The sequence below is a fragment of the Physeter macrocephalus genome, unplaced genomic scaffold, assembly GCF_002837175.3.
Source record: "Physeter macrocephalus isolate SW-GA unplaced genomic scaffold, ASM283717v5 random_245, whole genome shotgun sequence".
Taxonomy (NCBI): domain Eukaryota; kingdom Metazoa; phylum Chordata; class Mammalia; order Artiodactyla; family Physeteridae; genus Physeter; species Physeter macrocephalus.
In genome coordinates this window covers 26,589-47,372 of record NW_021145531.1, presented here as the reverse complement: position 1 = coordinate 47,372, position 20,784 = coordinate 26,589, and the positions used below count along the sequence as shown (strand labels likewise).

The window sequence follows — 20,784 nt, the reverse complement described above, 5'->3', positions numbered from 1 at the left end:
CATCCCAAACCCTGTCCCCAGATTTATGCTTCCAAAGTGTGGCTCTGATCCTCCACTGTCAGGCTCAAAAGCTTCCTGTGACTCTCCCATCACCTATCAAGTTAAGTCCATCCTCCTGAGCTCAGCTCTGGGATCAACCTAAGTTACAATATCATCTCCTCCTGGCCCTTTAGTAAACTGAGCCCCTCATTGTTCTGGACTGCTTCCCCCCTCTATCCTCTGGCCACCTCATTGTCCTTGTGGGTCCCTCTAGAACTGGAACGCTTTCCTCCTCCTCTTCCCATCATTTAAGTTTCAACCTAAGCTCATCTATGAAAACCCTGATGGCACCAGTGGGGTGATTCTCCCTTCTCTGAAGCTCCGTACTCTCTAGGCAATTGATCACATTCTGCTTTGTATCATTTTAATGCAGGTTTTAGCGCTCTGACTACCCAGAAAGTCCTTGAGGGCTGAGGCCATGCGATCCATTCTTGCATCTACCAGAAACAGCCATGCAGTAAATCCTCAGAACGGGTGTTCAGAGAACCCTTAAATTACTCAGGTTGTTGAGACTTGCCGAGCCAGGCCACATATGTGGATAAAGAACTCTCTTCCTTGGCTCTGCTGCTAAGCGCACACACACACCATCTCACTGGCATTTCCTCACAAGTCAAGCAGCGCAGACGCACCCCTCATTACAGACCCGCCCAACTGCTCTCTCTTCAGACCCAGATCTCTTGCCCTGAGGGTTTCCAGCCAACACCCCCAGACTAGAATCTCAGTCTCAGGGCTTAGATGACTTCTTAGGGCCTCTTTCTTTGTCTTCTCGTCCCCAGCTCTTCACTTCTGGGACAACCCCCAGGCGCAAGAGCAAAGCCAAAGCTTGACCCCAAGGCAGAGTCCCTTCGGAACCAGCTCGAGAGCAAAAGAAACTCTGCCTTCCCCGAGATGAAAGCTCTGTGCAGCCGGGTCACCCGTGGCCTAGCGCCGCGCTGCCATGGCAACATGAGTTTTAAGCAGAGTCATCTGCAGAACCCGCCTCTCCTATTTCAACAGCCCTGGAGCCAGCCTCTCCTGGGTGGGTCTTCCCACTACGAGCGTGCCGGGCGCACTTGAGGGACCTGAGTCACTTTCTGGGGTCAGGACGGCCCAACCTGGTAACTGATATCCTGAAACCTGTTAAGTGTGACGTGTGGATCACACTTACGTCTCCAGGCATAGAGTTCATTGCTGGGGAAGACGTGGAGGCACCAGCAACCTCAAGGGAAGAACACCCAAAAGACGGCTGAAGAGAGATTCTCATTCTCTACCCTCCAGGAACCGGACTTCTCTGTATCTTTTGCATCCATGCAAAGATGACTGACGTGTACGTGATCCAAGGACGTCACCGCTTAGGGAACATAAACCACATATTGAAACAACACAAAATGCCTTGAAACTGAGGTCATAATAAAGGCTCCTCCACTGCCTGTTAAGCTGTAGGCTGGGACCCCGGGTGACAGTGACACCAAACAACAAACACCCAAAGCCCCAGCGAGGCTGAGATGCCCCAGGGGACAGGCAGGGAGGCACATGTCCTTCAGTCTCTGTGACCGTCCCCACTGTCCTGTCCCCCAAGGGTCAGCGGTGCTCAGAGAGACTATAAGGCCCCAGCACACTTGGCCTCGTGCCCTAGACTCTAGAAGAAAGTGCTCGAGCCCAGGTGGTCTCCGCGCTGAGTACATGCAGCACAGACAATGTAACAGCGTCAATATCGGCTCTGGCTAGCATGCAAGGAAACGATTGCCCGCAGACCCTCAGGTCGGTAGAAATCTGAATTAGTACAGAGTTTTAAAAACGCAATTTGGGGACTTCCCTGGTGGCGCAGTGGTTAAGAATCCACCTGCCAACGCAGGGAACACAGGTTTGATCCCTGGTCCAGGAAGAGCCCACGTGCCGCGGAGCAACTAAGTCCATGCGCCCCAACTACTGAAGTCTGCGAGCCTAGAGCCCGTGCTCTGCAACAAGAGAAACCACCACGATAAGAAGCCCGCGCACCACAACGAAGACCCACTGCAGCCAAAAAAAAAAGCAGTTTGTTATGGTGGACTGGTCTTTAAAATATGCATACTTTTTTTTTTTTAACATCTTTATTGGAGTATAACTGTTTTACAATAGTGTGTTAGTTTCTCCTTTACAACAAAGTGAATCAGTTATACATATACATATGTTCCCATATCTCTTCCCTCTTGTGTCTCCCTCCCTCCCACCCTCCCTATCCCACCCCTCTCATGGTCACAAAGCACAGAGGTGATCTCCCTGTGCTATGTGGCAGCTTCCCACTAGCTATCTAATTTACATTTGGTAGTGCATATATGTCCCTGCCACTCTCTCACTTCGTCACAGCTTACCCTTCCCCCTCCCCATGTCCTCAAGTCCAAAAATATGCATACTTTTTAACCCAGGGATTCTTTTCTTGTTTCTGTCCTGGAGAGGTACTTGCAGATGTGCCCAGAGAGGAATGCACCGGGGTGTTGGTTGCAACATTGTTTGTTTTCATGAAAACTTGGAAACAACTTAAAGCTCATCTACAGGAGAATAATCAAACCATGATACAAACTAAATGTATTGGTTTCCCAGGGCTGCTGTGACAAAGTGCGACAAACTAGGGGGCTTAAAATAACAGAAATGCATTCTCCCATAGTTCTGGAGGCTAGAAGTCTGGAATCAAGGTGCAGGCAGGGCAGTGTGCTTGTTTGCAGAGCGGAGTGTCCCTCTGAAGGCTCTGGGGAGTGTCCTTGTTTGCCTCTTCCAGTTTCTGATTGCCCTGGTAGTTCACAGCAACCCTTCGCTTGTCGCTGCAACGCTCCAATCTCTGCCTCTGTCTTCATGTTCCCTCGGGGTGTCTCTGTGTATCATCTCCTCTTCTTAGGATTCCATTCATTGGATTTAGGGCCCTACCGAATCCGGCATGACTAACGTTTCAGTAAATTCACCATTAGGGATTTTTTTTGTTTTTTTGACTGCACGGCACAGCATTTGGGATCTTAGTTCCCTGACCAGGATCGAACCAGTGCCCCTTGCATTGGAAGCGCAGAGTCTTAACCACTGGACCACCAGGGAAGTCCCGGGATATATATATTTTTTAAGTCATAAAAGGGCTTCCCTGGTGGCACAGTGGTTGAGAATCCGCCTGCCGATGCAGGGGACGCGGGTTCGTGCCCCGGTCCGGGAAGATCCCACGTGCCGCGGAGCGGCTGGGCCCGTGAGCCGTGGCCGCTGGGCCTGCGCGTCCGGAGCCTGTGCTCCGCAACGGGAGAGGCCACAGCAGTGAGAGGCCCGCGTACCGCAAAAAATTAAAAAAAAAAAAAATAACATATCAATCCATAATAGAAGCTAATGGCTTGGGCCAAAGGTTTGAGCCCTACTGGGAATGAAGCTTGCTCTCCTCCCAGAATAGGTAGCCATGCTTCCCTGCTGGCTGAAAAAGGCTCTGGTCTGTCCTCATTCCCTGGGCTTCTAGAAACTGGATCCCAGAAGGTGTTTTATGCCAGCTCCTTACCGAGATGGGTGTCTCCTTCATTCTGTGCCCTCTCATTTTATATGGGTAACATCTCACCACGTTGTTTTGCATTTTATTGAAGGTCAGTGCCCTGAGATTATTTTGATATGTTTCACAGGTTCCTCAAGGGAACGAAACCCTTCCCCATGGAAGCCCAGCTCACAGGGAGCCACATTCTGGGGCCAGAAAGACTTCATGAAGGCTCTTCTTTGCGTCAATACAACCTTGCATGTAAAAATTGCAAATAGTCATCGAGCCTTCACTAGGTACCAGGCACTGAACTGAGGGTTTTTTTACATAAAATTTCCCATAATTTTCATACCCCTGTATGAGGCAGGTATTACACAGATCCCACTTTCATGGATGAGAGAACCAAGTTTGGAGAGTTTTATTAAATGTTCAAGGTCACTGCGCCAGGAAAGGGTAGAACCTGGATCTGCCCCGAGGTGCTGTGTGCCAGGCAGTGTGGTCACAGCTGTCATGTTCTTCCCCCCTCTTCATAGAGTGTATTCTACTTCTTAGTTTGAAAGTATGTTTCCCAACTAAACTATAAATTCTTGAGAGCAGGACCTAATTTTATTCATGGCAACATACCAAATGCCTAGTTGGCCTTCTATGAAATTGGATGGATGGATGGATGGATGGATGGATGGTTGGATGGAAATGATAGGAAGGAAAAACCTTTTCCTTCTACCAATTTATGTCCATTGCTTGGGGGCCTGCAAATTAACTGACAAAAGAACAGATTAACAGATTAATTAAGGGAGGTTAATTCTCAGATTGACAGAGAAAAGACAAAGTTTATTCATGAGCATGAGAGCACACAAAGAAATGGCTCCTGAACAACTAGTTAAGGGTCTATATGTCATCTTAATCAAAAGGGAGGTCAGGACTTCAAGGGAAAGCAAATGGTGGGAAACTAACGAGAAACAAATAGGAGAAACGAGCAAAGGGTATGGAAAGTTTTGATAAGGCTTTGTTTATGCAATTTCTCATGCAGGTGCAAGTGGTCCATCTCCTTTCTGGCTGTAAACCTCCCAGAGAGGGGATTTATGGCAGCTGAATTTTTGAGGCTTTGTTTAAGTCAGAAAGTAAGCAAAATCAGGTAAGGTTTTTGCTGCTACTGCTGTTTGTTCAGATATTTTCAGCTTAAAATTGGCTTCATATCACATTGGTGGGTCCAAGTGGATACTATCAGATGGATGGTTGGATAGATGGATGGATGGATGGGCGGGTGGGTGGATGGGTGGATGGACGGGTGGATGGAATGATGAAAGTGGATGGTATAAACTCATCTGTGCGTTTGAGGTGGAGAGTAAAGAGGCATTTTACAGCAGGGCCAGAGCCACAGTCAGACTCACAAGACGTTCCGTATAAATCTCCCTGCCACCAAATTACATCCACAGCTTGCTGAGGTGCCTACAGTTCTAAGTTTGGAGATGCATTTTCTTGAGCCAAAGATTCCTGTTTAAACGGAGCTACAATAGAGAGGGAAATAGTATAATTTGAGAATTTATGTGAAATGTATACTTATAAATATATGTGTATAATAATATATATTATATATGTTATATTGTATATATACATATATATAATATATATACATATCTATCTATCTATATATGTGTGTATATATATATATATGTCAGACAGCTGTGTTGCAGTGGAAAAGAAGACCCCGGATGAACTTCTAGTTCCAGCAACAGGACAGCTGAGCTAACACGGACTCCCTTCTGTTTTAAAATGCAGAAATAATACTAAATGAAGATAACAATTACATAGGCCCTGGGGGAGAACAACAGGAGGCTCAGAGACTTGGCAGATCAGACCTAGGTCCCCTCCATCAAGCTGGAATACCTGAAGGGCTGCCCAGGACAGGAAAAGAGGGCTCAGATAAAAGACAGGACTTCTCCCTAAGGTATAACAAACATATAATAGGAGCTGCCGAAAGAGGACAGAGGAAGATTATTCAAAGGACAGTGGATGAGAATTTTGAGAATGGAAACAAGACATGACTCCTCAGATTGAAGAAGCAGCATCCTGAGCAGGACACACAGAAGCACGCCCACCTCTAGACACACGGCAGGGAAGCTGCAGGACCCTCAAGGTAAAGACCTCTTCTTGGAAGTGAAATGGGGAAGAAAATCTATAAAATAACAACAATTGGACTTCTCATCAGCAGCAAGACAGAGCAGAAGGATGAAATAATATCTGAAATGCAGAGAGGAAATTACTCTCAACTTATTCTTTATTCAGCTAAATAATCATTTGATGGTAATGATAAAAAATCGTGACAGGTGGACATAGAGAAAAGACTGGTGGTTGCCAAGGGGGAGGGGGCTGGGGGAGGGATGGAGTGGGAGGGTAGGATGAGCAGATGTAAGCTTTTATATATAAATAGAATGGCTAAACAACAAAGTCCTGCTGTAGAGCACAGAGAATTAGATCAATATCCTATGATAAACCATAATGGAAAAGAATATGAAAAAAAGGAATATATATATATATATATATATGTGCATAACTGAATCACTTTGCTGTGTAGCAGAAATTAACACAACATTGTAATCAACTATACTTCAATTAAAAAAATAATAAAAATAAAAAATAAATAAAACTAAAGCAATACTCAAAGAAAAAAATAGTGTTAGGGTACAATAAGAATGAGGGTAAAACAGAGACATTTTCAGACAAAAAACTCAGTTTCCTAATCAAAGCCATTGATGAAAGATCACTAAAAGATGCACTCCAGTAAAAAGAAAGTGGACCTGGAAAGAGGAAGTGGATCCTAGGGGTGACGGTGAGCAAAGAGCTGGGTAAACATGCAGTTGACGCTAAATCAGCCTTGACTATAATAAACAATAATAACAATCACAATGACTCATTTGTTTAAAACCGTAATGGTACTAATAATAACATCAAGGTTGGCAAACTTTGACCCTGGAGCTAAATCCAGTCAACAGCCTGTTTTCATATGGCCCTTGTGGTAAAAAAGGTTTTTCCATTTTTTTGTGTGGTGGTAAAATACATGACATAAAAGTTAACATTTTAACAGTTTTTAACAGTTCAGTGGCATTAGGTATATTCACGTTGTTGTACAATCATCACCACCATCCATCTCCAGAACTTTCTTCATCTTCCCACACTGGAACGCTATCCCATTCCCCTCTGGCCCTCAGGCCCTGGCAACCACCACTCTGCCTTCTGTTTCTATGAATTTGACGACTAGGAACCACATATAATTGGAATCATACCGTGTTTGTTCTTCTGTGACTGGCTTACTGCACTCAGTGTAATGTCCTCAAGGTTCATCCATGTTGTGGCCTGTGTCAGCATTTTCTACCTTCATAAGGCTGAATAATATTCCACTGTATGGGTAGAACGTGTTTCAGTTATCCATTCTTCCACTGATGGACACTTGAGTTGTTTCCACCTTTTGGGTCTTGTGGATTAAAGCTGCTATGAGCATGAATATGCAAATATCTGTCCAAATCCATGATCTCGATTCTTTGGGGTATAGACCAAGAAACTGAATTGCTGGATCACATGGCAATTCTGTTTTTGATTTTTTGAGGAACAACCATACTGTTTTCCAGAGCGGCTGCACCATTTTACGTTTTCACCAACAATACACAAGGGCTCCAATTTCTCCACATCCTTGCCAACACTTGTTGTTTTCAGGGGTTCTTGATCGTAGCCCTCCTAACAGAGGTGAGGTGGTACCTCGCTGTGGTTTGAACTCGCGTTTACATAAAGATTAGTGATGTTAAGCATCCGTTCATATCTTTATTGTCTGTTCATTTTTGCTGACATAGAAGATGGAAGGGAGGAGTATAGAAATATTGTTTTGCTTTTTTATTAAGCGCTAGAAGTAATTTGGGCCAAATGTTAACATGAGTTAATTCTAGGTGATGTGCATATGGATGATTGGTACGTTAGTCATTGTATTTTTAAATTCCAAAATTCAATTTTAATTAACACACACACAAGAAAATAAGGTGCATTAGATTCCATTGGAGTGCTTCTACCTGTTACAAGTGGGGAGATCACACCTGCAAAATGAAGGCAGAGATGCTCTCCCCACCCACAGCGCTGTAGTGAGAATGAAGTGAAGCAAGAATTCATGGAGGGACTCTTTCAATGTAAGCCTGGAAGCTGTGGTTGTCCAAATCCCTAATTCCCCAAGACGGGGAACTTCGGGACAACACAGCTTGGTGGCTGCCTACGGGTTGAGGAAGAAGAGCCGGTTAGAAGATGGAAAAAGGATTTCTTTCTCAAGGTTCTGAGCAGAGTCCTGCAGGCATTCTGCCCAGAACCAGCCCAGAGCATGGGCTTGGTCACGTCAGTTGACTCTCACTGGACCCCAGCACCCTGTCTCACATGCAGTGCCCCCTCTCCCTAAACATTTGGGATCACGAAGACAGAGGCAGGGCTTCCCTGGCGGCGCAGTGGTTAAGAATCCGCCTGCCGATGCAGGGGACGCGGGTTCGATCCCTGGTCCGGGAGGATCCCGCATGCCGCGGAGCGACAAAGCCCGTGCGCCACAACTACTGAGCCTGAGCTCTAGAGCCCACGTGCCGCAACTACTGAGCCTGCATGCCACACCTACTGATCCCGAGTGCCACAAGAAATAAAAATAATAATAATAATAAATAAATTAAATGAGGGAGGGAAGGGAAAGAATTGCAGGAAGACAGAGGCGTTCGTCATCAACGTGTGGCCCTACAGCGCCCTCCCACCAGAAGTGGAAAAAGCTTGTTTTCTGACACCATTTATTCCCCCTGTACATCGCCCCGCGCAGGCGCCTCCGGGTGCCCCAGCCTCCAACCTCGCCTGCTCAGCGGAGGAGCTGACGAATCCCCCAGGCTGAGGAGGGGGGGATGAAGGGGGCTTAATCAGTTTGCGGTGCCAGGAGATGGAGCTGGGCACAGAGAGAGACCCTCAGAGGGCGGAATTCCCTTGGCCGTGGCCCACAGGCCAGGGAGGGCGTCTTCCTTCTGCGTTTCGGCAGAGTCTCAACACTTACCCGAAGCCACTAGAAACAGGGCACAGGCCCCTCATCCCCTCGGGGCACAGCAGCCAGGAGACCCTGCGGCGACCCCCCACAAACAGCTCCCGCCTCGCCGGCTCCGGGGGCTCTGGGGCTGAGGACGGGGTGCGCGGGGAAGCCCAGGCCCCTCTGCTCCCCGCGCGCCCCAATCCGGCCTTGCAACAAGGAAAGGACTGTCTCCACAACAGGTCCCTGAATCCCTAAGGGGAAAGCCCAGCCGCCTCTCTTTGGGGAGCCATGAGCCTGGGACGCCCCCTTCTGGTGAAGTGTGGGGAGGGGACGGTCCCCAGAGCGGAGGGCGGGGCCTCTGAGGCCGAGGAGAGGGAGGCCCCGTGTCTCCAGACACACAGACCCCCGGCTCGTCTCCTCTGCACCCTGGGACCCCAGAGGCTCGGCTGACGCAGACGTCACAATCCTTCTTCCGTTTCCTAAAACTAGCAAAGGGCAGCTCTGTCTCCTCTAAGGATAAACGACTTCACAGCCTCCAGGGCGCCACTGATGGTCCCCTCCCCAGAGGGCCAAGGGACCAACGCCTGAGGACTCCTGGAGAAATGGCCCTGGTGGTCAATTTTCAAAAGGAGGAAAATAAGCACATTCCCCAAACTCTGACAAAGGTAACGAGATTCCGTCTCTGTTTCTGCTGTGGCCCCAAAGACTGAGACTAAACCGGTAGGGGCCCACCACCCGCCCAGGTGCAGACAAGGTGCTGGACAGGTGTGCCCACCTGGTGGGCCAAAAGGCATCCCTGCAGTCCAGCCAGTTGGGGAAGAGGGGTTGTGCCCTCTCTTCAGTTACGTGAGGGGGTGTCACAGGGCCATTCAGGGGGCTTGGCTTGTGCTCCAGAGTGAGAAGGGCAGGACTGGAGGAAAGTGAAGATCAGTTGAGGCCACGAAGCAGAGGGGACGGACGGAGGGCCGGGTGCCCTGTTGGGGCAAGGATGCTGGCGTCGGAGGGGCTGCACTGAAGGGAGTGGCTGCAGCCATTTGAATCTCGCCCCAGGCAACTGGAGATGTGACCACAACTAAGATGTGGACCAGGGGACGCTCAAGGGCCCAGAGAGGTCCTCATGCAACCAAGGGGACTCGTGGTCCCTTCTGAGTACGGAAGCCGAAGCCAGAAAGCCCTCAAGGATCGAGGAAACCCCCCACCTAAGTAAGAGTCAGCAGGACAGGTGGTTTCTGCATCAGTCAACTAAGCGCTTCCCTGTTCTCCCACCTCCCCGCTCCAGGGGCCAGAGGCTCCACAATGAGTGGGAAAGGAAGAAAAGAAGAGCAAGGCAGACAAGAGAGAAGAAGCTGACCCCTGTCTCCGGAGCCCGGGCACCCCAGGCGGCCCAGCCAGGAACAGTGCAGGAAGGAAGGAGCTTGACCTCTGGATGAAGTTCTGAGTTTGCTCATTACGCTAACATCTGAACTGCAAACAGAATTAGATCGAGATGGTTTTTGTCACCGACAGTGCTTGGAGGATTTGTTTTCTGAAAGGGACCAGAAAAGATACGGCACTTGCCAGAGCTTTCATTCAGGGTTAGGAAAAGAAAGAATGCACAGTGTAGGTTTAAAGGGAGACTGGTGTGTGTGTGTGTTGGGGGGGGAATACAGTTGTTTTCTTCTTGCACCCTATAAAGTTCTGAACAGACAAAAAGTTACATATGTATCACCTCATTTTATGTATCTCCAAATAACCCTAGGAAGAAGGTCAAATGATCACCTTGGGTCCACAGAAATCAAGGAGCTGTCCCAAGCTGGAAAGGGGCAAGGGGGAGAGCTCAAGCATCTCACAACCCTACGATCCACCAAGGACCCACAGACCCAACTTCCCCACCTTCTTCTGAGCAAGAACAGAGCTCCATAGATAAGCAGCTTTCCTACCCCCTTTCTTGGTGTTTGGCACCTCACAGACATTCCATCTGAATGAACGAAAAGCCACCCAGCCATGGAATAGAGCATGGCTGCATTTCATAGATATTTACAGACTATTTGGCTACCTAAAAACTAATCAGCACTCAATCCTCTCCTGCCCCACCTCCTGCATCCTCCCATTTTCCCATCCCCCAACCAAGACAGTGTAACCATTCCAGTGTGGGAGTGCCTGTGTGTCCACCAATATCCATTCTCCCCACCTTCCTTCCCAGTATTAGAACCTCCAGAAGTTCAGCTAGTCACAAGCCGGACTAACGAAAGACTACAATTCCCAGCGTCCTTTGCACCCAGGTGCGGCCATGTGACCAAGTACAGGCCAATGGGAGGTGGGTGGAAATGACACCCACCCCTTCCTCTCTTCCCACTGTCTTCCCAGGCGTGACCATGGACATGGGGGTGGTGAAGCAGCTTCAGTCACTACCCCAGGGCAGTGGTTGTCCACCTGTCTGGACCTTGGGATCACCTGGGCAAAGGCTCTAAAAAAGCCCTCTGATGCCAGGGCTCCACCTCCAGATTCTGACTTGATTGGACCAGAAGATTCTAACGTCCAGACAAGACAGAGAATCATCATACCAGCGCCCAGGGGAGGGGTGGGGGCAGCAAGATGAAAACATCTCGGTCCCTGGATTTCCGCTCTTGCTTGGAGTCCACTCACCCTGGGCCGCCTCCTGCCTTTGAGCGAGGATGTGACAGAGACAGAAACTCCTCCACGTGTGAAACACTGCCTCCCTTCCAGGGTTCTTTGTTACTGCTCTGGACCTCACCTAGTCCAACCAGGGAATCCTCCAGTCTCCCATAATTGATGCTGGGAGCCATGTGGGCTTGGTTTCTCTGTAGGACCCTGGGGGCCTAGGAGTACAGCCCCCTAACACAAGTATGCAAGTCCAGGGTTGAAATTCTCCTGATTTCCAGACACACTGGCTGCTGGTAGGGTATGGATTTGCCTTTAATCTCATTGTAGACAAGCTTTGCAAGTAAAGGCATCAAATAAATTGGCCTGCTCGCCTTCCAAGAAAGATCTGGCCGATTTTGCTTACTCTCTGGGAGAAATGTTTCCTTTCCCTTAGACGAGGGATTCTTGCGAGCCCCAAAGAGTGGATTCTGTAGAATCTAAGATGAGATACTCTTTCAGTGGTGAAGCATCTGTGTTCCCTGCAGGGGCAGTGAGGCCGGGTCTTGGGCACACGCCTCCCTGCATTCATCTTTAGAGGCGTGCAGAGAGATGGCTCAGCGACCCCAGTACTTATGGGCTAAATAAGGTAAGTTGTCTGAGGTTAAAAGCAAGTGAGGGGCTCCTACCTGCTAATTGGATTCTGATGAAGCTGAGGATTAAAGGTGAAGAGCATAATGAGTGTTTGGCAAATCACTTACGGTCTTTTTTCCTACGAGGACTTTCCAGGCAACTTTTAAGAAATGTTTTATTCACCACGTAACCCTTAATCTCAACCCACTGTCCAATTCAAGTATGAGCCCAGCGGGACCCTTCGGGGCAACACTTCAGGGCTTTGGGCAGAAACCAATGACAATGTCGAGCAGCACAGGGCGTAACCCGTAACTTCTACTCCAGGGCTTCTCCACGGCGGCACTGACATTTTAGACCGGATCATCTTCTGTCGTGGGGCGTGGGCTGGCCCGTGCACTGTAGGATGTTTAGCGGCATCCCTGGCCTCTGCCCACTCGATGCCAGGATCACTGCCCGCCCTAGTCACGGCGTCTGAAAATGTCTCCAGGCCCTGCTCAATGTCCGCTGCGGGCAGAGTTGGACCCTGGTCGAGAACCAGTGCTCTAGATGAATTCCACGAATTGAGAAGTCACAGCTGCATCCACAAGGGCTCAGCGCAGACTGCACTCATAGGGGGTGCTCGTCAATGCTTGTTGGGGCTCCATCCAGGCGTGTTGAGTTAATAACTGGAGAAGGGGTGGGCGGGGTGCACCGAGGCCCAAACCTCCAGAAGTGCCTCCTACGTTCGTGCAGCGGACGTGAAAATGTGCGCTCAGGGGGCAAATGGACTGAGGGTCCCCAGCACGTCCACGCCAGGGCCAGGCTGCCCACAGAGGCTCCCAGCCAATGCCCTTGCTTGGTGGGGGTCCTAAGGCAGAACCATTCTCACAAGACACAGGCTCAAGGACACCCGGGCAACCTGGCCAAAACTTTCCTGGAAATGCTCTGCCACCTGAGACTCCCTGCCCACCGCCTCCCCAGGGGTCAGCCCCGCACCGTGGTCCGAGAGCCCTCACCCTGTTCTCCAGCCTCCACCCATCATCCTTCTCAGGTGTGTCTCCCCCAGCAACCCTCTTGCCTACCTCACCCCATCCTGGCCTCTGCTTCTGGGCGGATCGGAGCACACCTGGCCCTCTAGAAGGATGCCTTTCCCCAGCCCCCTCTTCCTGTGTGATGCCACAGCCTGGGGCTTCCTCCCGGGGGGCTCCGTTGATGAGAGCATCACATAAAAACCAGTTTAGACGGGGAGGGAGTTCTTGGAAGTGATTCAGTTCCCTTTGTCCAGAAAACCAAAGAAGACTTGAGATTACCTCATAAATAGCTAATAAAACCAGGCACACACTTAACATTCCAATCCAAAAACACTTTGACAAGGTAACCTTTTATCGGTTTTAAGGCAGCAAGTCAAGTCCTCTGGTCCACATGCCTTTCTTCTGACCCGGGGTCAGGGTCGAGGGAAGGGGTTGGCCAGGGGGAGCCCAGCCAGGGCACTCTTCTCCATCATCCATCCATCTCGTCTCTCCAATCCCCAAATACGATCTTAATGCACTTTGGTTTAGAGCAAGCATGTCCCGCGGCCCCATCCAGCCGAGCGTGCAGAAGCGACTGCCTAGTCCGGGGCCCCGGGCTCCCCTAGCTTTGCCCTAGGCCAGGCTCTCCCAGGGGCAGATGACCTCCTTTCCTGTGGCCTGGTCACTCCGTTCTCCTGTCCTCGTGTCCTCCGAGTCCATCAGGCAGGTCCCGCTCCCCGTCGGCACATCCATTTTGATCTGGAAGAAGCTTCAGGCACAAGAGGAAAGCAGGTGTGTGGGGATAGGAGGTCACCAAATGCCCACCTCACCCTGACATCCCTGAAGAAGCGTGGACACAGGTGCATTTGCCAAAAGCTGTGTGTGCAGGGATTGGCTCGGCGGATCCCTTTCATTGGGGAAGGAGGGAGGCCCCTATTTTCCTGCTGAATGAAGGATAGTTCAGAAAATGCTTTACTCTCATTTTCAAGGGGCTTGAGTTTTTATGGTTTTGATGAATTCAGGTTGTTCCTATAGAACATGCCAGGACTTAACCCTCAGCCCCTTTAAACTGCCTTCTGATGAGGTGGTGGCCACTGAGAACAGAGGTTTTGAAAGCCCCAAGCCTGTATGTGTGGCCTGGCTGTGGCCACAAAGCTAGAACATTCCCTCGGCAGAGCCAGTGGGGAGGAATCAACAGATATGTTCACCCTGGATCCTGACCCCTCCCCTCCCCCATCCCCGGATGCACAGTGCACAGCGGAAGCCAGATACTTGGGTATCCATGGCAACCTAAGACCTCAGCAGGCGCCTTCTTTCAACAAGACCTGGCAGGGCCAAACGCAGGAGCCTGTTGGTTGGTGCAAGGTTGCCCCCCGCCACCTGCTGTCTCCCCCCGAAACCAAATAAAGATGGGGGCTGATTCCTTGTTTTGCGTTGTCTGTAACTTTTCTTTCTGCCCCTGGTCCGCGAGTGATCAAGGGCCCCTCAGAGCCTCTGTTCTGCACCCAGAGAGCTGCTTCGGGGCAGGGGCTTCTCAGAGGTGGCAGCAGCGCCACCCACAATGGGGTTTAGAGGGGCCACCCCTGCGCAGAGACTGGACACTGTCGGCTCCCCTGCAGCCCCTCTGAGCCGCCGGGCAGGTGTGTGCAGGAGGGGTGGGGGAGGGGAGGGAGTGCCCGGGCCCCAGCACCACCTGTGGGTCCCACCGCTGCCATTGACCTTTCCGGCCCTTTTAAAAATGCGACGGATTCATTAGATTAACGTTTTGGGGGTGGAGCAGGATGGGTGGAAGAGTATAAAAAGGGGAAGAGAAGATGGAAAAGAAAGACACTCTTCTCCTTTTCCTGAGAAAGACAGGAGAGGGCAGCACTGAGTGTCTGGAAACTACCCAGAGGCCGAGGGGTTTAATGGGCCTGTGGGTGGTGTCTGTTCTCCCAGAGTCCGCCTTACCCAGCCCCCTACCTCCCCCCTAGCCCAGCCCCCAGCCCCCAGACCACAGAGCCTCGGTCCTCACCAGACATCCACGCGCGCCCGTGTGTGCGCACACAGACACAGACACACACGCAGACACACACACACACACACCCCTCCAAAGACACTCTTCTCCTTTTCCTGAGAAAGACAGGAGAGGGCAGCACTGAGTGTCTGGAAACTACCCAGAGGCCGAGGGGTTTAATGGGCCTGTGGGTGGTGTCTGTTCTCCCAGAGTCCGCCTTACCCAGCCCCCTACCTCCCCCCTAGCCCAGCCCCCAGCCCCCAGACCACAGAGCCTCGGTCCTCACCAGACATCCACGCGCGCCCGTGTGTGCGCACACAGACACAGACACACACGCAGACACACACACACACACACACCCCTCCATCTCACACACACACACCTACATCACACACACACACACCCCTGCATCACACACACACACACACACACACACACACACCCCTCCATCTCACACACACACACACACCCCTCCATCACACACACACACACCCCTGCATCACACACACACACCCCTCCATCACACACACACACACACACACACACACACACACACACACACACCCCTCCATCACACACACACACACACACCCCCCTCCACCCTTACTTGGCTGCTCTCCGGGACCTCGGTGGTGGCAGCTGCCGGCCCGCGTCCCCCAGCGGCTGCACCTTCCCGTGGGGCACAGGGGGGCACCTGGCGGAGAGCCTGGCAAAGAGCGGGGAGGCCAGACAGCCTCGTCTCAGGAACCGGCCGAGGGGCAGGGCCACGCGGGCCTTGGGCGGGGCCCGGGGCCGGGGCTGGTGCGCGGAGGCCCCGCCGGTCTCAGCATCCGAGCGCCCGCGGGCGGCCTCCGGCGTCCGCCCCTCGGCCGGGGAGCCCTCCAAGGCCACCCTGATGGGCGAGGGGCCGGCGGTGCTGCTGGGCCGCCGGGTGAAGCGGCCGGGCGGGGAGCGGGGGCTGGAAGGAGAGCGGGCCGGGCGGGTCCCGGTGTACACGGCCAGGTGGGGGCTGGGGGCCGCGCGCCGGCCCGGCTGCAGAGAAGGAGGGAGAGCGCGGGGTGAGCGCCGTGCCTGGTGCCTGGTCCACGGCGCGGGCCGCGCTCGCGGACTCAGCCACCTGAGCCGAGGGCGCGCCGCACGCACACCTCCCGCCCAGGGGCCTGCCCGGGCCCAAGCCCCGGCCGCGTCCCCAGAGCTGGGGGTGCATCCCAGGGCACAGACGGCCCTTCCTCCAGGCCTGGGGCACGGGGTGCGGCCTCGGTCCATCACGCCCTCCCTTCTCCATCCTCGGTGCCGCCCAAAGTCTGGAGGCATCTGGCACCCCTTTCAGAGCGGCGGAGGTGACAGGAGGGGCCCGCGCTGGTCCTTCCAGGCCTACGACCACCCGTCGTGTCCTGAGCCCCGACCCATGTCCACGGGTCACCCCTGCGGATGACCGGGCCCACCCTTTCCCATGCCCTGGCCCGCAGGCAGCGCCGCAGGACCTGGACCTTCCGCGGAGGAGGAGCCTGGAAACACAGACAAGGAGGTTACAGGTGGGGAAAGGGGAAGTAGGTCAGCAGATCAGCCTCCCTGGGCCACGGGGCCCGACCAGGGGGGCAGGAGCATGGAGTCGGGCACGCTGCCGGGAAGGAGCCCGGGAGAGCTTCATCTGAGCTAACGGGGAAGCTAGAATCCGAATCCTCAGCAGGAAGGCTCTCTGCTCTCACCTCTCCTCGGCCTGCTTCGTGTCCCCCCCGTCACCCGGAAGGCCTGCCCTGGCCACGTGCCACATCAAAGCCCAGTGTGGATGGAGCTGGGGGCTGTGCTGGGCCTGGCGGGGAGAGGGCTCCCGGGACAGCTGGACCAACACTGCCTCCAAGAGGGAATTGCCTTCAGGGAAGAAAAACCCTCTTTGAAACTGTCACAGCCACACAGACGTCCGGCTTAGAGGGAGCCAGCCACCTGCCCCCAGGGGCCTGGGCACTGCCCTGGGGCCGAAGGAGGGCAGCCCTGGGCGCCGAGCTGGAGTCTGCTGGCTTCTGAGGAGTGTGCGGGTCCCGACCTGAAGAGGGAAGGGCACATCCGAGAACAGCCCTGAGAGGAAAAGCAAGGCCAGGGGGCCACAGGGGGCTTTGCCACCGGGGTGGGGGAGGGCGGTCTCCACTCTCTCCCACCAGCTCCCTGAAGCTCAAGCAACACTCGGTTCTGAAACAGCAGCTCGGAGGCACTGATGCTGTTCCACTGCTCAGACAGGCCGACAGACCAGAGCCGAAGCCCAGAGCTGAGGCCACTGGGTTATTATACTAATCATCATTGTGATTATGGTTAACATGCAGTGACAATTTAGCAAATGTGAGTTTCTGGGCTGAGCACTTTATGTGGACTCTTGCATTTATCTCCCAGAGCCACTCGGTGAGGCAGTCAACTCTTATTATGCCCATTTTACAGATGAGAAAGCTAAGGCTTCCAGAAGCCAAGCCCCAGGAACGCGGGGAACGGTGAGCAGATTTTGCAAAACCAGGCCCGCTGGCTCCGTAGTTTGCGTGTGTGACGCCAGTCGGACGTCTCGGTGCAGGCTGCAGGTCAGAAGCGTTACAAATGCAGATCCCAGGCCCACCCCAGACCCGCTGGGGGAGAACCTCACGGGGGGCACTCAGGGAAAGCAAAGTCTCACAAACTTTGCTTGTGAGAAGGAGGTGCTTTGCACGTAAGCAAGACCCAGTAAGTTCGGGGAGCTGTGCACCGCGCTTCCGACACCTGTGTCTCCTACAGGGCACAGTCTGCAAAGGGGAATAACAAGAGGGACGGCTAGGCCCTGATGAAGGGTTTGGGAGATGACTGCCCGCTGTACGGCCCTGCCGTTTATGACGCACTTACGATGTGCCAGGTGCTCAATGCATCTATTACCACCCCATTTTAGAGACCAGAATACTGAGGACCAGAGGGGTTCAGTACCGTCCCCATGCTCCCACCACAAACCAGTGACTGTGGAACATAGAACTCTAAGGTGGCACCAAGATGCCTGCCCCTGCCCTTCGGGGGGTGGTGTGAGCTGTGGATGTCACGGGGCAGTCACCCCCAAGGTCAGGCTATGGCATACGGCATAGGCAACTCTAAAAGGGGACCATCCCGGCGACCCTGATCTCATCACCTGATCCCTTCACATCCGAGTCTAGAAGCCAGAGAGACAGAAGTCAGAGAGGTTCGGAGCATGATTAGGAATTCAACGAGGGAGGAGTTCTCCATGGTTGGCTTTGAAGATGGAGGGTGTGGGAAACATGCAGCAATGAGCTCAGGCGGCTTCGGGAAGCTGAGAGCAGCCCTCAGCCGACAGCTGGCCAAAAAAATGGGGCCCTCCTGGCTATTGCAAATAGAGCTGCAGTGAACATTCTGGTACGTGACTCTTTTTGAATTATGGTATTCTCAGGGTATATGCCCGGTGTGTGCCACGTATGTACAATGGAATATTACTCAGCCATAAAAAGGAACGAAACTGAGTTATTTGTAGTGAGGTGGATGGACCTGGAGTCTGTCCTACAGAGTGAAGTAAGCCGGAAAGAGAAAAACAAATACCGTATGCTAACACATATATATGGAATCTAAGGAAAAAAAAAAAAGGTCATGAAGTACCTAGGGGTAAGACGGGAATAAAGACACAGACCAACTAGAGAATGGACTTGAGGATATGGGGAGGGGGAAGGTAAGCTGTGACGAAGCGAGAGAGTGGCATGGACATATACACACTACCAAACGTAAAATAGATAGCTAGCGGGAAGCAGCCGCATAGCACAGGGAGATCAGCTCGGTGCTTCGTGACCACCTAGAGGGGTGGGATAGGGAGGGTGGGAGGGAGGGAGACGCAAGAGGGAAGAGATATGGGAACATATGTATTTGTATAACTGATTCACTTTGTTGTAAAGCAGAAACTAACACACCACTGTAGAGCAATTATACTCCAATAAAGATGTTTAAAAAAAAACAATTGCCTATTTTGAGATTCTATAAATAAAATGTGATTTCATAAATAATAATAATTTTTTAAAATGGGGCCCTCAGTCCCACGACAAGAGACGGAATCCTTCCAACAACGTGGAGGAGCCTCCAGATGAGAACACGCACAGCCTCGCGACACCTTGACTGTGCATCCTGAATAGAGTCCTGCCCGGCCTCACCTGGCCAACTAGGAGCCGATAAATGGTGCTTGTCGGCGCTAATCTGTCCCTCAGGGATCGCTAGCTAATACAGTGACCGAATGAGACTCTGACCCCAGGTCCGTGGAACCCCAAAGCCTTTGCTTCTCCTACCGATCCACGCTGCCAGCCCATTGCCTGGGGGCTTTGGACGGGACTTGGGGTCCTGGGCCAAAACGCCAAACTAGGAACCAGGCTTTGTTCAGAGAGATGGAGAGGCATGGAGTTAAGCGAGGACACACCCACCCCCAGTTCACTACCTTAAATCCCACTCACTCAGAATTTGCGGTCAACTCCTGCCACAATCCTCACTTTACAGATAAAACAGAGGCTCATGGAGATGATGCAGCTTGACCAAGACGATACCGCTTAGGACAGCCAAGCCCCGCCACATCCCCCCACCCAATTCTGGCCCTTCCTCTCCACCCCACTCCTCCCCCCCAGCACCTGCTTTTTTCCAGGATGAATGACAGGACACGTTAGGAAGGTGGCTACTGTCCTGCTTCACTTACCTGGCCTGAGAAAGTCCCTTCTTCTGGGCAAACAGGCATCAGCCCAACTGGCCCTGGACACTCTGAGCAAGATGCCTTTTTCTACCCACTCCCACCACGACCCTGGCCCCTCCCACACCCACCACGGGTGTGAAGCAGCAAAGCAGCGGCGTGCAAGGCAGCACGTGGCAAAGAAATGACACAACAGAGACACAGTGAAGGGGCGCTTGGCTTTGTTTTGTGCTGCTGTTTTATTCTGCTGCAGAAGGAGCATGGCATGGGAGCGCGTTCAGAGGCACGAGAGCACGAGCGCAGGCTTTTAACGAAAGGCAAAGCAGATGACACAGAGACGCAACTCACTTTCCGTACAGAAACTGGCTGAGAATTTGCAGGAGACCCTGCGGCCACTTCCTGGGAGCAGGCAGGCAGAGAGGGCCCCCTTCCGGGGGCCGCATGCCATGCACCAGTCCCCCCTTCCCAGCCCCTCTCTCTCGCCCTTTCCCTGCTGCCCCCAAAAGCAAATGCGCACAGTTGGCCCCGTGGAAAAAAATCCACTTGGGCGAACACCCCATTTCTCCTACCAGTCAGCTCATCTGCCACCGCCCAGCGCGAGACCTTCCCATCTTGAACAGATGAAACTGGGGACCCATGGACTGACCAGTCACTACACTGCTGCTGGTCAGCCCTCTCCTCGGAACTGCGGACATACGACATGACATCAATTCCCCACTCTCTTCCCCTCAAATATATCCTAATGGTCCCTGGAGAGCTAGACTCTGAGAGACGAGAGAAAGTAAGATGGTTCGGGTCAACAAGGCTTTAAATACACCTCAGGAAATGCCCTAAATAATAAAGAATAACGAACCACTGTATTGGGCAACACTGACAAATGCAAGGAAGAACAAGCTTACTTTAAGACCATGAAGCTACTAGGGTTGGTGATGATGATACTGATGACAACAATGACGACAGTGATGGCGATGATGGAGATATTGATGATAATGATGGTGGTGATGATGGTGGTGATATGGATGATGATGATGGTGATATTGATGATGATGATAGTGGTGATGGTGATGATGGTGATGGTGGTGATGATGGCGATGATGATGATGGTGGTGATGGTGATGATTATGAAGGTGATGATGATGGTGGTGATGGTGATGGTGATGGTGAGGATGATGGTAATGATGGTGGTGATGATGATGGTGATGATGGTGGTGATGATGGTGATGATGATGGTGGTGATGGTGATGATGATGGTGGTGATGGTGATGGTGGTGATGGTGATGGTGGTGGTGATAGTGGTGATGGTGATGGTGATGGTGGTGATGATGGTGGTGATGATGGTGGTGATGGTGGTGATGGTGATGATGGTGATGGTGGTGATGATGGTGGTGATGG

General features: G+C 52.3%; 1 protein-coding gene across 1 annotated transcript in view; it reads right to left on the bottom strand.

Annotated features, from left to right (window-relative positions):
- Window positions 1-13,136: 13,136 nt before the first annotated feature.
- The window catches only part of LOC114484975 (regulator of G-protein signaling 9-like), a 26,457-nt gene continuing 18,809 nt past the window's right edge, over window positions 13,137-20,784 (bottom strand). The window contains exons 8-9 of the mRNA XM_028484814.1: window positions 15,325-15,749; window positions 13,137-13,490 (exon numbers count right to left, since the gene is read on the bottom strand). Coding sequence (XP_028340615.1) covers window positions 13,355-13,490; window positions 15,325-15,749 — 561 coding nt within the window. The 3' untranslated portion in view covers window positions 13,137-13,354. The remainder of the gene's footprint in view (window positions 13,491-15,324; window positions 15,750-20,784) is intronic.